The sequence below is a fragment of the Caretta caretta genome, chromosome 8 (assembly GCF_965140235.1).
Source record: "Caretta caretta isolate rCarCar2 chromosome 8, rCarCar1.hap1, whole genome shotgun sequence".
In the NCBI taxonomy this organism is placed as follows: domain Eukaryota; kingdom Metazoa; phylum Chordata; order Testudines; family Cheloniidae; genus Caretta; species Caretta caretta.
Window position 1 is genome coordinate 44,219,740 of NC_134213.1, and position 15,647 is coordinate 44,235,386.

General features: G+C 51.0%; 1 protein-coding gene across 1 annotated transcript; it reads right to left on the bottom strand.

The window, feature by feature from the left end:
* Positions 1–757: 757 nt before the first annotated feature.
* CRIP1 (cysteine rich protein 1) lies at positions 758–15,437 on the bottom strand. Its single transcript, XM_048862434.1, has 5 exons — positions 15,290–15,437; positions 7,279–7,373; positions 5,492–5,549; positions 1,481–1,528; positions 758–887 (listed from the first exon to the last, which is right to left on the bottom strand). Exons 1-4 carry the CDS (start codon positions 15,327–15,329, stop codon positions 1,488–1,490), a joined length of 234 nt encoding a protein of 77 aa, XP_048718391.1. The 5' UTR covers positions 15,330–15,437; the 3' UTR covers positions 758–887; positions 1,481–1,487.
* Positions 15,438–15,647: the final 210 nt, after the last annotated feature.

The following is a 15,647-nucleotide window of genomic DNA, read 5'->3' on the forward strand; positions in this document are numbered from 1 at the left end:
CAGCAGCCTCTATTGCAAACCACAAGGTTTCGTTTGCTGTGCGGTGAGCCCTGGCAGGAGGGGGTGGGGTTGTGCTTGAGACTCCGAGGGAGTTACTGGGGGGCTGCTTCTCTGCCCCAAGGGCTGTCACATGAGACGCTGCAGGACTGTGTTTCACTGGGTGTTGAGGCTATGGGAGGAATAGCGAGGTTGCCGGCTCTAGTGCCAGCTGGATGCTGTTCACGCTTGGCTCTGAGATTGACTTTCATTGGACTCAGCCAAAGCCATGTCTCTGCTCTCCCAGCGCCTGGCCAAGGCAGCAGCTTGGTGGAGGGCAAGAAGCTCAGATTCCATGCCGGCCGGATGAAAGCGACATGGCTACTAGCCCTTGGGTAAGAACGTGCAGTGATCAAGGCCTCAGCTGGCATAGCAGGCTGCAGCAGCACAAAGCTCCAAGTCCCATATGGGCTTCATCCAAAGACTGCTGAGGTCCTTTAAAGCTCACAAGCGCTTCGTTATCTGATCCCTGGAGACCCTCGGTCAGCAGAACACGCTACTACAGCGAGGAAGCAGCTTTCATTCTGGCTTTATTAGTGGCTACAAATACAACTGCAGACTCCTGCCGCTAGAGGTTGGGTGTGAAAGCAGGGCTACATGTTTGGCTGGAAGGGGATCTGGGACCTTCTCTTTTCCACAAGACTTTCAGTGATATTGGCCAACTCCTCCCCTCCCCCACGCCACATCCTGATAGATAACAGAGCAGAGACTCTCCCATCACTGCCAGCTAAATTCCTCTAGGTAATTTATTGCTTTTAATGTGCTAGTTAATTACATAGTGAATTAAAAATGCATTTGTCAAGGTGCTTGCGCTGTCCTCCGGCTCCACAAGGAATCCTCTCCATCCAGCCCTACAGACGGAAGAAAAGGAAACACAGGTGAAAGGTCTGAAAACAGGGCTGCAGCACAGCGCTTGCACGGGGGGCTCAGTGGTGAATGGACGCAGCTCTTGGGTGGATACCCAGGAAACAAAGCAGTGCCTGTCACAGCCCCCATCTTAGACTCCAGGGACTGAACTGGGGACCACCACAGTTAAGGTGTGAGTTAGAAAGCTAGGCTCTCTAGCTAGGGGCTGTCACAGACTCATGTCCTCTGGGGATCGGGCACCAAGTTGAACATCTAACACACGCTAATCAGTGAGTTGCAACTGAACAGAGGTGCCAGGACGTAAGGGGCAACATTCAAAGCTGGCCAGAGCATGACTGGGGCTCTCGGATGTAGAATGAAGTGTGAATCTGGCTATGCTCTTGAGTACGCTAGCTCTGGTGTACCAAGGCTGAGAGAAGGCATGTGACTCTAGCCACTTTCCTGTGGACACAGATTCTGAATCACATGGGCTGGAGGAAGGATACCAGCCCCAGGGATGCAATGGGAATCCAGGAAACCAGGGCCTAGGATGCTAGGGCTGGCACAATGCAACATGACCATTAAGAGAAGCCTTTACCTGAGGTTTACTTGAATGTGTGACTCTCAGTTCCGCCCCGGCCAAATCCTGCAAGAGAACCAGAACGGGGTCATTACCACCTGAGGCTGGAGGCAGGGAGCAGGAACCAGTGCCACGGCGGGAAGAGCCCTTGGGCCAACGAGACAACTGCCTCTCCTGCTGACCCATATTTCCTCAACTGTCTGTAGCCGTCTGTCGTTCTTCTCTTACACCGATTGGCAGCTCTTTGGGGCAGGGGCTGCTGTGTTTGTGCAGCAGGGGCCTGGTTCACAACAGGGATCCAAGGCACTATGCCAATATGAATAAGAGCGAGTACAGTGAGAGACATGCCTTCCAGTGTCCTGGAACTGCCACAGAGCACAGAGACCAAACACAACACCCAAGCTGGGGGGAGGACGATGACCACAGCCTGAATATTCCCAGGGCCATGAGCCAAAAGCCTAGGAGACACCACTGACAGCCCAAACCGTGGCTTTAGATGGGACTTGGACAGAGCCGTCTGCAATACGACATTTCAAATGGAAACCACTCACACACTGGGGCCCAACTTCCCTCCAGATAGAGAGGGAAACACTAACTGGGGTACAGAGGAGCTGGAACGAGAGTCAGAGCCTCTAATAGCTCGGTCACGAGCTCAACGTGGCCTGTGGCCAGCAGTGACCCAGTGCACTAAGGGCTGAGAGCCGGGCAGCAGCCTGTGTGAAGTGGGGCATGGGGTCCTAGTCCCTCAGTGGCACAGGAGCCCAGGTCACAAATGTAGGAGCACTAGCTAGCTGGCCCAGTGTTGTCAGCCTCGGTGGAAAGGGCAAGCAAGGAGCGCATGGGCTGAACTCCCTGCTCAGCCGGAGCACGCTAACAGGAGGCAGGCCCCAGGGAAGCCAGCCCCGGAGCTGCTCCTGCCATGCCCATCCTCTGCAGACGCAGAGGATTTCAGTCTCATCTTTAGCAGCAGCAAATTCATGTTCAGATGGCAGGGACTGGACTAGGAGACCTCTTGAGGTCCCATCCAGTCCTACATGTCTATTTAAAACCTGTTCATAGTGTAAGGCCCCTCCCTACAGAATGCTGGAAGTGAACAGCCCCCCTGCTGGTAGCCCGAGCCCTGGCATGGTCTGTTAGAACTCCAGCCCTACAAGTGCTGATTAGACCCAGCCCACAGAGCATTACAGGGGGCCTACGTGCGGGGAACAGCGAGTGGCTTTTCCCCCCAGGGGATTGGTTCCAAAGAGCAGGAGAATCAAAAGGGGAAAGGAGCTCAGCCCTATAGCCATGGAGTTCCTGCCTCAACAGCCCGGACAGCACTCAGCCCCTGCATGGCTGTGAAAGGGACTGGGGTGTGAGTACACGTTACCCAGCCTTGTGGGGCTGTTCACAACAGCACCGCCAGAGCTTGCTCCTGCTCCCCCTTGGGGAGTCGCTGCTGAAAAGGAGGCTGGGGAATGACCTACCTGCCTGCCCCTTCCCCGCAGGCCTGCAGACCAGGAGAGGGAGCCATTTGAGGGCAGCCCAATGGCTGGCACAAGGTGTGCGGGAGCAGTCCTGGCAGAGACACTGCCTCCCGTAGGCGCAGCTCCACCCCACCCCAAGGCAAGAGCAGCAGGAGGAATCAAGGGTGATGCATAAAGAGGCCAAGTGGCACAAAGGGTGTGGAGTCCTCCTGGAAAGCCAGCTCCAGGTGCCAAGCATTGAAAACCAGGCCCAGGGGAAGGGCTAGGACAGGACAGGGTGAGCGTGAGGCTAGCAGCCCGGGAGGCAGCTGCCTACCCCTGGTGGGGAACATGCCTTTGTTACGGGGTTACTGGGTGATGGCTTCCCTCTTATCAGGCGCCTGGAAGCAGTGAGCTGGGGAAGGGACTTGAGACCAGGGCACTAAGGGAAGGAAACCCCTGTTGCGTGTGGGAGGAACATGGTCACCGTGTGGGTTATCTTTCAATTTACCCTCCAAACCAGCTGTGCGGAGCAGTCTGCCCTTCTCTCTGCTGTCCCAGAGCTCAGGCTGCAGCCCAAGCCAGAACGTCTACACTGCAGTTAAACAGCTATTAGCCCAAATCAGCTGGCACAGGCCAGCCGTGGGCGTCTGATTTTTGTGTAGATGTACCCTCAGTGCTCTCCTTCCCCGCCTTGCCCCCACAATCCTACAGGCTGCATACTCAGGAATTAAGGAATCTGAACTGGTGTCATCAGGGTTCCAGCTACTGATGTGCTAGCCCTGCCCTGGCAGCAGGACTGCAGCTCCTCTGAGCCCACTGAGGTGTCTTGGGGGGATACAAGTGGGTCCCATCCTCCAGAGACTGAGGATGCTGCTAGAAGAACCCTTTGCCTAGCGGCAGGAGGGGGCAGACTACAGTCACTCCTGACTCTAGTTCTCCCACTAAATGGCCTGGCGCAGCCTGGCATTTTACCCTTGTAGCTTCTAGAGATAAAGAGAGGGATTCCATGTTCCCAGCCAACCCACATGCTGACAAGCAACAGCTGCATAGCTCAGCCAGGGGTCTGGCTGCCTCATTGTCCAGCATAGCCCACTAGCTGCTGTTAAGGCTTAAGTCAATAACCTGCTGACTTGGAAAGGCATGTAGATTGTAGATGACACTTCACATTACACCCCAGCAGCCACAGAGTGGATGGCGGGGCAGGAATTCAAGTGGAATTCCACAGCTTCTAGCATTGAAGCCACATCAACAATCGCATTCAGCAAATCACATTCCAAAGGAGTGCATACTGACGTATTGAACCTGAAACCAAAGAGCTGTGGGGACTTTGGGTGGCGGCAGCAGAGAGGGGAGAATTCAGACCTGAAACTCAAAACTTTCTAAAGCTTGCTGAGTAGCAGTGTCTGGAGCCCTACAAGTTTTGAGATTCCTTCTCCTCAGCATTCTCATCTCTTCGAAGCCTCTAAGATATTCTGGCAAATTGCATGGGCTTGTGGGTTTTCACACCCTTCAATCTGTGACTACACGGCTGGGTTGGTCAGCGAGGCCGGCCTGTGAAAGTGTCCATACACCTTCACATTAGAGTGCCTCACTACAGTGAAATGTCCAAAGCACTTAAGTTGACTCATGCCATGTCCAGATGAGCAGGCCCATTTGTGCCATCACTCACACTGGTACAATGCCCATCAGCGCTGCAGTTGTGCTGCTGGAGCACTGTAGCGTAGATACGTCCCACAATGACAGGAGGGGGCTTTCTGTTGACGCAGGCAATCCACCTCTCTGACTGGCGGTAGGAGAATCCCTCTGTCGACCTAGCCACCTCTATATCATGGGTTAGGCTGACCTAACTACAGTGGTCAGGGCATGAAGCTAGCTCAACCTAAATTGTAGGTGTAGGCCAGGCCACAGCATTGACCTAACTCTGCTCCTGCTGAAGTAAAAAGCAAAACTCCCATTGACTTCTGAGCTGGGCCAGCGCTGAGACCTCTTGAGACCTTTTGAACATCCTACCCAGAGAGAAACCACAGTGCAGATCCAGAGGAGCACCTCTCCGGCCGATGTGACTGGAGACTGTGAGAGACAGAGCTTCTGCTCCAAAGGCCACAATTCAAGTTTGAGGCAGTGCCTATAAAGAGGTCAAGGGAAAGTTGCCCGGCCCCTGGAGAAAGGGGAAGGAGGCGTGAGTAGATGTCGAAGGGTGACTGCACACAGGAGGATGTGGGCTGACAGCCTTACGAGTGGAGATTGTGAAGGGGAGGACAGGTGTAAAGTGTAATGGGTGTAGGTGTATTTAGGGGTGTGCACATGGCTCTAGCGGTTTGCCCACAAGTTTAGGAACATATGGGGGAAGACAAGGGGCTAAGGGGGAGTGGCTATGGGGAGTGCATGGGGGGCTTGTGAGCTGGGAGTTCAGGCAGGAGTGGCTATGGATGGACACAGGGGGTGTGTGTGCGCATGGATCTGTGTGCTGGAACATGCGATCATGCTTCTGGGCAAGAATCCCAGGAGACAGACACCATCAGTCCCAGTACCCAATATCCCACCCCTCCCTACTGGAAGCCCCAAGCATGGAGAAACTTACCTTTGGGTCCAAACAAGGCAGAGTAGCACGGCTGGTTGCAATAGGGCTTCCCATCATGCTGCAGAGAGAGAAGAGACTCCTCAGTGCCACGTTACTCAGGGGAGTCTGAGACAAGCAGGCACCAGGAACTGGGCACCAGCTACTGGGCCCACTCTTAATCCTGTGTGTATGGAGCTAGATTCACAACTCCTGGGCCCTGTTCTCTTGTCCCAGCTGTGTCAGTGACCTCCCCTACTGCCTGCCAGTCCTGTCCTGGGCCCTGCCATTGTTCTGCCAGTCACTCCGAGTGGAGTCCTGACCTCAACTAAAGAAACAGCCACATGCTGGGAGAGCCAAATCAGAGCCTCGTCTAAGGTTCACTCACGTTCCTCCTCACCTGAGGCCTGCTCTGGATGTAGGTCTCTGGATAAGATTAGAGCAACCTGCGCCACCCAGCCCACAATCCTAGTGACACTCTGCCCTGTTACACACAATGGAGAGTTCCCTACAGGATTTCTCCAACTCAGCAAATCCCGACTGCAGGGGACCTGGACTGGCCCAGTGTCTCCGCCCTGTCAAGTTAGTTCAGTTACTATGGCACCCCGCTCACTGGGCTAGCTGTATATCTGAGCTCTGGCAGCCTGGTGCTGGCAAACCAGCCTGCCCGCACACACAGCAAGCCCACAGCTTGGAGCTGGCTAATGCAGAGTTCTTGCTACTTTGAGGCAGGGCTCCCAGGTAGTCCTATATTCCATGGAATCAACCAAAGAATTAACCCCTGCTGCAGAATCTCAGCTTCCCCTCTTTTAAAATTCAATTTCTGGCCCTCAAGTCTGAGAGCTGAGTAACTGATGCAGCAATGGCTGCTTGCATCTGCAGAGCGCTTGAACCAATAGCTCCAAGAGCTGTGAACTCCTCGCTCATCTCAGGCAGGGCCCCATGCACCCTGTGATTCTACAGCAGTGGAGCTTGCCATTGGCCCAGGATGCCACGGAATGCAGCCTTCTTGCCCTGGCATTAGCTGTTTTGCTGCAGCCAGACCCCCTCTGGCCAGCTGCAACCTGCCTCTTGCTCTCCATATTTCCCCATAAGGGGGAAATGATTTTACTGTGTACAGCACGTGCACTAGGAGTCCAGCTTGCAGCCAAGGAGCAGGGAGAAGCCAGAAACATCGGCTGGGCAGCTAGGTGGCCTGGAGATCCCCCAGCGGTCCAGGCCCAGGGCAATGAGCTGCTGAAGCTTGCTATAAGCTCCCTGCTTCCAGGGGTGAAGGAGGACAGCACTGCAGTAACAGAGGCCAGGGGAATAGAGCCAGGCTGGCTGGAGATAGGGTGACCAGATGTCCTGATTTTATAGGGACAGTCCTGATATTTGGGGCTTTTTTATATATGGGCTCCTATTGCTCCCACCAACCCCTGTCCCAATTTTTCACATTTGCTATCTGGTCACTCTAGCTGGAGAGTAGAGTGAGAACCCCACCCTCAGAAATAGCCAGCAACAATTTGTACCTCAGTGAGCCTTACAAGTCTGAGCCTGTGCAGTGAGTGTGTGTGAGGGGGAGGGAACGAGGGTACTGCATGGTGCAGGGATAAAGTCATGTTGCTGCAGAATTTCAGAGCTGGGACTGTGAAATATGGGCCCTTTGGGCTGTGGAGTACCTGGGGATCCACTTTGCAAAGGCAGGGTACACTATGCTGCCGCCCACAGGAAGCAGCTGATTAAAGGTTCTAGACAAGTCTCTCCTACACGTTGGAAGATGTAGCTAAGAGTTACAGTGACACAGAACTGGTGGCCACCTCACCCCTTACCTCAGCATGGCCGCCTGAAGTCAGGGTCTTGTTGCATTTCTCACACTTCAAGCATGGTCGATGCCAGTCTTTCCCCAGGGAGGTAACCTTCTCAGCTGTCAGAGAGCGGAAACAAAATAGCACCATTCAGGAGGCTGTGATGGGGCATATCCACCCCACACCAAGCCAGCAAGGTTTGGAGAGCTGCTGTGGGCTCTCAGCCACCCCGCTATACCTGTACTCGCTGTCAGGTAATGGAGGGGCTGTTAATGAGGGAAGAGAACCGCTCAGGAGCTGGCTGGCCAGAGAGAACAGTCCTCTGTGCCCAGCCCAGTCCCTCTGCAGAGACTGCTGGAGCCCTCCAGAGGAAGGTAAGGCTGGCACAGGACAACTGAGTTCATCTTCATGGCACTGCTTCTTTGCTTTGCTACGTAAGGACTCTGGGGCTGCCTGTGCAGGCTGGGACAGGCCAGAGAGGTGTAAGGAGACTGACACAGAGAGAAGATGCCGTGGCGGAGGTGGGGAGCTGCCTCAATAAACTCTGTGGACTTTTGCACCCTACACACTTCTGTCCTGTCATTTGTCCTGGACCCAAACAGCGTGGTCTCTGTAAGAGTTCTATACATCGAAAAATGCCGTGTGTTCCCAATGATTAAATCCAAAAGCTACTGGGGCATTCCTCATTCCAGCTTTCAGTGGGGCTCACTCACTGTTTGACACTTGCTTGTCCTGGAGGGGGACTGCCAGTTTTCAAATTCAGACACCTATACTGCACTTGCAAAATAAATAAAAATCCATGCAGCTGGGGGGAGGGAAGAGCAGAAAAACAGGCAATAGCATGTGTAGTACTCGCTCTGCACACACAAAAGCATGGTTTGCACAAGCATTTTTCACACAGGCTTGGGTGTCTGATTTCTAGACAAATTATTGCCAGTCGGAAGATTTGAGCTCTGAAGCGCCTGCTGCATCATTACCTCCCCATTCCTTTCTGGAAGGGCCTATGTGTCTCCATTTGACATGGATTCATTACGGTTCATGTTAAACCTTGTTCAGATGGGGAGACTTGCAGAAGGAAAATGGCAACAGAGTCAAATTTAGGGAGCACCAGAGTACAGCCAGCCCTAACCCAGCATGGACTGCCCTCCTCTAGTCATAGAATATCAGGGTTGAAAGGGATCTCAGGAGGTCATCTAGTCCAACCCCCTGCTCAAAGCAGGGCCAATCCCCAATTTTTCCCCCCGATCCCTAAATGGCCCCCTCAAGGATTGAACTCACAACCCTGGGTTTAGCAGGCCAATGCTCAAACCACTAAGCTATCCCTCCCTGAAATTGTGTAGAAATTCTTCTGCACAAGTTGGCATCTGACCTTGAAATCCATCCGTGACCTCAACTGACACTGGTTACAATAATCCCTTAAATTCCAAGGTAACGACAAACTTAAGATAGGCCCAGAGGCAGCTACAACAGGAACAATGAGGTTACTCCCCTAGTCCAGAACAGGTTTACATTAAGAAAGAACGAACACAGGATGGAATTTAACTACAGCACAAAGGATGTAATTTACTAAAGAGGCTAGTGTGTTTTCTATTAGCAGCTGCACTCCCGGATGTGTATTAAGTGATAACGCTGAGCTTTCCACAGGAACCCTTTCAGTGCCAAGACCTTCGAGTGGATTTTCCATGCCTGAAAAAGGCAGGGGTCCGAGATCGGGGACAAAGTTTTGGGGACAACCAATACCTCTCCATTCTATGCTCTGCTGCTTCAGCACAGTGCTGGGTGAGGAGTGTTGGTCTGCCAGGGCTTTGGCATTACACCACCTTTCCTGAGTGGGCAAGGAGCCTGTGACTTAGGAGTAACCATTAACTCCAGGAGAGAAGTGATCACTAGAGAGGGGATCTCAAAATGTTCCTATCAGGCAGGCCCCACATCACAGACACCAACATCATGGCGAGAAATGGCACCTTTGTTTGTAGCTCCAACAAGCGGGCTAGGGACTATCTGGGGAAGGGGGCATGAGCCCAAATCCTCTTTATGAAAAAGCCTTATAGAATTCAACGGGGAGGAAACTGACAGGGTTACACTGAAATTAAACACGGTTCTTTAGAAGTTGTTCTAAAAGGCTTCAGAACCTGACAAATTTCAGTAAGGCTTTTTACAGCAACTCCTTGGATCTCTCTTAGATCGTAACGGAGACTGCTTATACAAGATCAATGTTACTGCTGTGATCTCAGACATAGGAGCTTTCAACTGATTTTGGACTCTCCTTGGCCTTTGCATTAAACTCTGTCTTGTACAGCTGAGGTCATATGACTAACTTCATAAAAATAACGAGGAGTCCTTGTGGCACCTAAGAGACTAACACATTTATTTGGGCATAAGCTTTCGTGGGCTCAAACCCACTTCGGATGCGTGCAGTGGAAAATACAGTAGGAAGATACACACAACATGAAAAAAATGGGTGTTGTATAACTCTCGTTATAGTGGGTATGGCAACATCCTATACAGCCAACAGGGAAAGATTAAGAATGACCTCTCAAAACTGGAGACTCTCGTAAAAAAACAACTTTCCACACAAACTTCCTCGTGGCTGGACTTTGTAGAGAAGCAAAGTGTGTGTTTCTGTAAAGGAAAAAGGACACTAAACTCTTGTTATAGTGGGTATGGCAACACCCATCTTTTCATGTTCTCTGTATTTTCCACTGCATACATCCGATGAAGTGGGTTTGAGCCCAAGAAAGCTTATGCCCAAATAAATGTGTTAGTCTCTAAGGTGCCACAAGGACTCCTCGTTGTTTTTGCTGATGCAGACTAACACGGCTACCACTCTGAAACCTGTCTTCATAAAAATAGCACTTCCTTGCTCAGACTCATTCTCTAAGTGCACTTACAAAGCCACATCTTTTACTCCTGTTAGCCCTGCAGGGCTAGACCAGCTGTGCAAGTGACAGCTGGATTCTTTTCTGAGTTGATCAACTGAATTAATAACGATAGATTGAGAGTATATAGTGTTTATGCCCAGAGATGTGCAAACCAGAACAAAACCAGCCTGACTTTAGACCCGGGGGTTTTAGGTGCCGACAGTTCTATTAAAACCTTTTTTTTTTTTTTTTAAACTAGTAAGCTTAGCAAATGTTACCTGGAGTAAATGAGCTGCCATAGACGTGAAACTTCACAATGCCAATTTTAGTCACCATTCTGAGAACTGTACTTTAAGGGGAGGTTTACGCCTTGTTTACACTGAGGAAACTTACAAAAAATTCCCATTGGTCCTACCACCATTTTATTGGAATGGGTATTAGCACCAATGGTGTAGACAAGGCTCTTGCCACCAGGACTGATTTTTACTTCCTTTTGGTTGAATCTATTGAAAGTAAGGTTTCAGAGTAGCAGCCGTGTTAGTCTGTATTCGCAAAAAGAAAAGGAGGACTTGTGGCACCTTAGAGACTAACCAATTTATTTGCCATAAGCTTTCGTGAGCTACAGCTCACTTCATCGGATGTAAGTAACTAAAATGGTGGTAAAAATGCGTTCAGCCATCAGAATCTTGTCTATACCTGGCCTCCAGCCAGTGCTAACCCCAGGTCAGGATTCTTTAGTAAATTTCTCTAGTGTAGGCACTACTTTAAATGACAGGCAAATATGAATGGATGGGGAAACAGTTAAGTCTCCATCAGAAAGAGCTGGAACGTACAAACTCTGGAATTCTTGCGTTCTGAGCCATTCCGTTTTGTTTTTTTTTCCTGGCACAGTAGACAGAAAAGTATGACACACCCCACAAGCAAACCAGAAATATAAGACAGAGAAAGAAAAAAAAAATCAATGTGTTCCCAGGCCATGGCTTACAGATTTGATAAATTTAAAAAAAATAAAGTACTTATAGGGCCAGCACCCACTTCTAACTCTCAGCAAAACACACCAGAATTTTTATGCCAGGGACATGGGGAAACCAAGAGATTGGGGAACTGCTGTACGTGGTTTTAGTAGCTGGAGTTAAACAATTTCAGCAAAGGTTATTTCTAGGACTAGCTACCCAAAGCTCTTGAAATACACCCATAGCAGGAAGGGGGATCATGTCACCCAATTAAGTACTCTCAGTCAGTACAGAAATCTGCGTCTTTTGGGGAATTCCTTCCAAATCAGGGTGCGGTCATCCATCTGCTGCTTACCAAGGGCTGAATCCAACACCCAGGGGAGTCAGTAGAAGTCGGGTCAGGCCCAAAGTCTGTTCAAGGCATGTAGTGATAGTTTTAAGAAAAACAAGCCTTACAGATGCATGTCTCCTCTGCACTGTAACCTTATTACAATAAGATATTCACAATTACATGGTGCCCTCTGTTACGCCCAGGTACTCATGACTGTGATTGAAGGCAGAATTTGCTGTTCAGAATCTAGCTAATTTCCAATGTAAAGTTTTTAGGAACCACTTTAATTGATCCTGTTGTTGGACTCTGGACTGGAGCGTCCAGAGTCTCTTCGTGGCTCACTCCCTGCCCATCCAATGTGTCCACCTTAAGCAAACAGCTATGATGAAGCTGAGAACAGCACTGTTGGAACAAAGGACCAAAATATTAGCTTGGAGGGAAGGCTTACAGCCATGTTACACAGCGCCTCTGAACCACGCCTCTAGTGATTTGCCTCAGTGCCCATCAAATGGTTTAGAGACAGTCAAAGCACTGAGGCTCCATGTTAACCTATTCTGTTCAGTGGGGCAGACAGCCTGAGAGAAAAGGGCCTTGGTAACAAGACGTCTCAGCACAGAAGAAAACAAAGAGGGAGTAAGTTGCAGTGGGGGAGGTCTAGGTTGGACATTAGGAAACACTATTTCACTCAGAGGGCGGTGAAGCACCAGAATGGGTTACCTAGGGAGGTGGTGGAATCTCCACCCTTATTGGTTTTTAAGGCCCGGCTTGACAAAGCCCTGGCTAGGATGATTTAGTTGATGTTGGTCCAGCTCTGAGAAGAGGGTTGGACTAGATGACCTCCTGAGGTCTCTTCCAGCCCTAATCTTCTATGATTATAAGTTGCAGAAGGATCTCCCAGAGCAGCTTTTCAGAGGTGTCCATTTGCACACACAACTTAGTGTTGCAAGTTCTCATATGTACGTTTGGTGACTTCTGAAAGACCTGGCCTCTGATTCATGGTCACCCTTCATGACTAGCAAGTGGTGCAAACCATCACCGTTCACCCTTAGGAGTGGAGCAAATAATTGAGGTTTTTGGTCTGGTGGCCAAATTGAAAAATTCGCTTTGTTTCTAACAAATGGATTTCCTTTTTGGTTTTCTCACCAAAACAAAAAACCACCAAAATTGAGTTTGGGTCAAATGAACTGTTTTGAAGATGATGATTCAAAACAAAATATCCAAATTTGCAAAGTGAACCATACTGACAATTCCAAAATTTGTTTTCAAGGTTTTTTCAGCTGAAACTATTTGCTGAATTTGACCTGAAGTCACGAATAGATTCAGTGCCCTGAAAAATGCATTTTTCAGCAAATTTCCTGTCAGCTCCTCCCCCTTCCTTCCTGTTTCCTGTCCTTTCAGACTCCCAACAGCCAATTCTAATAATTACAAGCAACATCTAAACACCACACCTTGAACTGGTGTAAATGACCACACAAGGCACAGGGACTGATGAACTGAGCCCCTGATATAAAAGATCTGAAAACAGAGTATTCGTTGTTTGACATGTTTGCCTTTGGAACCAAATGGTCACTGACAGTACAACCTACTGCCAGAAGAATCCTCTTTAGATGTTAGGCAGAAGATACACAATGGACACAGCTTAGATGGAAACATCTCAGAATCAAAAACAGATTTAGTGTTTAATACTAAAATATAGCCCATCCCTCCCTTTTAGAGGTCAGCATATCTAACCACTCAGACCCACACAAACAACTTTTTATTTTCTATGCTATCTTCTTCTTCTTTCACCCCCAAATTACAATCTTGTGTCCTAGACACAACTTCCCAGCTGTTACACTTTTATATTTGCTATTGTATGGATGGCTGGTCTTGCAAAACATATGGCAAGAACACTATTTTAGATTTCTCTACCAAACCTCAACAACACACAGCCCTCACCAAATAATAATGTACCTGTCCAACTGTTCAGCTAAAATGCGCAGCTGAACAGAGAAATGGCAGGACCTCTTGCATATAGAAATTTATACGGTTTCACTCATTTTATAGAAGACAGTGTGGTCTCGGATTCTGAAGATTTTTTTTCCCCACTGTGTAGAAGGGAACAGGAGACTTCCTCGATGATGGGCAGCTATATAAGAACATATGTATTTTCACTGGCTTTGGATATTATCTCTCAACAGAGATCAGAAATTGTATCAGTCTGTGGACTCAGAATCCAATGAACAGTATAAAAGCACTACAATGAAACAGTTTTAAAACTACAATGGAAACTCCCCCCATCTTAACCGTGACTTATGTGCTTTGTTATTTCTCACTAATTAACCAGGAAATCTTTGGTTTTCTAGGACTATCGTTTATACCAGTGGTTCTCAACCTGCATCTGTCTTGCAGCCCAATCAGCAAACAGCGGTGGCCCATGTAACATCCTCAGGGCCATACAGGTAGCAAACATATTGAGTGGGTGTGGCCCATATAACACATAGTGGGCTGCATAAGCAGCCCACACTGGTAAATAGGTTGAGAACCACTGGTTTATACAAATGGGTTGCCAGTTCCTCTAGCCATTAGTAGAGATCTGAAAGCCTAAGGGGCATGGGCTATCAGGGGGGGTGTGAGGAGAGGGGAATTAGTTACAAATCATCATTAACAAAAAGTTCTTTGTAAAGAGAACTTGGTAGGTTTTGAGAGCGATTCCTTCCTCGCTTGTAAAGCATACAGCTGTTTGCAATAGTTTGCTGCTGTTCAAGTCTCCTTACTTGTAGCTGGGAGGCATGCAAGAGATCCATAAATCAGAGCATCTTCCTAAGGCTGCAGGGAGGCCCAGGGAGAGGAACCCTGCTCGGACTCCTCCTCCCACCATGGCTCTGCACAGCTTCCGAGCCAGTCAGCCTTCCCCAGCTCTGCCCGCTCAGAGCCCCTGAACAAGGGGAGAGGGGGCAATGCTTGCACTTGATGTTAGCAGGAATCTGTGCAGCCCACACAGACCAGCTCAACACGCGAGGACCAGCACTAATGCCGGTCTGCCAGAACCCTGCAAACCCAGCTCCTTCCAGGCTGCATGGAACCCCTGAGCCGTGCAGGCAGATGGGTGGGGGTGGGGGGGGATTTGAGCCCTTCTCACAGAAAGCGGGGGTCCTCAGATCAGACGGCTTGTTCCAGAACACTGATCTCCTCCCACACAGCTGTGCAGGGGGAGGCAATGACAGCAGCCAGCAGCACTGGGCATGAACCAAACACCAGCTGCAGCAGCGTGTAGCCAGCACAGCCTGGGTCCCAGGCCGGGGCAATGGCCTCCTCTGCCCCACCCATCTATGCTGCTGCCAGGGTGCTGGGCTGTGCCTCAGCGGGGAGCCAGGTACCAGGGAGCCCGCAGAGACAATGGGGGGTGCAGGAGGCAGGGCACCCCTATTGAAAAGCTGCGTTCAGGGTCAGGCAGCTTGGCTGTATCCCTGCAGGGGGATAGGAAGGTGGGTGTAGGAGCAGAGGGGTGGGCAAAGTCTCTGGCCACCCCCGCAGAGCTCTTGTGCCAGGGAGCCCATATAAAAAGAGGGGGTGCATCTGGCAAGGCACCCCATGGGCACAGGCAGCCACAGAGTCCCTTGCACCCCCAACAGGGAGCTGGGTGCCAGGCATGCTGTGGAGAAAGGCGGGACAGGGAGGGTGCCTGGCAGCCCCAGCAGGGAGCTGTGTGCCAGGAGCAGGGCACCCCGTGGGGAAAGGCGGGGCAGGGAGGGTGCCTGGCAGCCCCAGCAGGGAGCTGTGTGCCAGGAGCAGGCACCGCATGGGGAAGGCGAGGCAGGAGTAGGCAGGGTGCTTGGCAGCCGCAGCAGGGAGCTGGGTGCCCCGTGGGGATGGCGGGGGCATGGGCAGGCGAGGCGCAGCACCCTTACCGAAGTAGACCTCCTTCTGGCAACGCGGGCACTTGGGCATGGTGGCAGCTCCGCGAGGACCAGGCTCTCCGCTGACTGCTGCTGCTCGAGCGGCTCTGCGGCCAAACGCGGCCCGCGCCGGCAGGGTCACCCCGAGGCCCCGCCCCCCAGCTGTGAAGCCCCGCCCCCGAGCTGGGCTGGCGGCGTGGGGGGAACCCTGGCACAAGGGCAAGGGAGGGGAGACAGGCGGGACGGAACTGCCCTACCGGGGCGGAGGGCTGGGGGATGAGACGGGAGGCAGAAGGGCTGGGCTCGGGGTTGGAGTGGAGTGGAGGTGCTGGTGGACAGAGGGGGCTGGGGGGCATCCAGGTGCATCTCC

Excerpts from the sequence above, each read along its gene's own strand:
- CRIP1 (XM_048862434.1), bottom strand. The coding sequence starts at position 15,329 with ATGCCCAAGTGCCCGCGTTGCCAGAAGGAGGTCTACTTCG. Across the intron at positions 7,374-15,289 it reads CCAGAAGGAGGTCTACTTCG|CTGAGAAGGTTACCTCCCTG; the intron begins GTAAGGGTGCTG and ends GCTCTCTGACAG. Across the intron at positions 1,529-5,491 it reads TGCCTTGTTTGGACCCAAAG|GATTTGGCCGGGGCGGAACT; the intron begins GTAAGTTTCTCC and ends GTTCTCTTGCAG.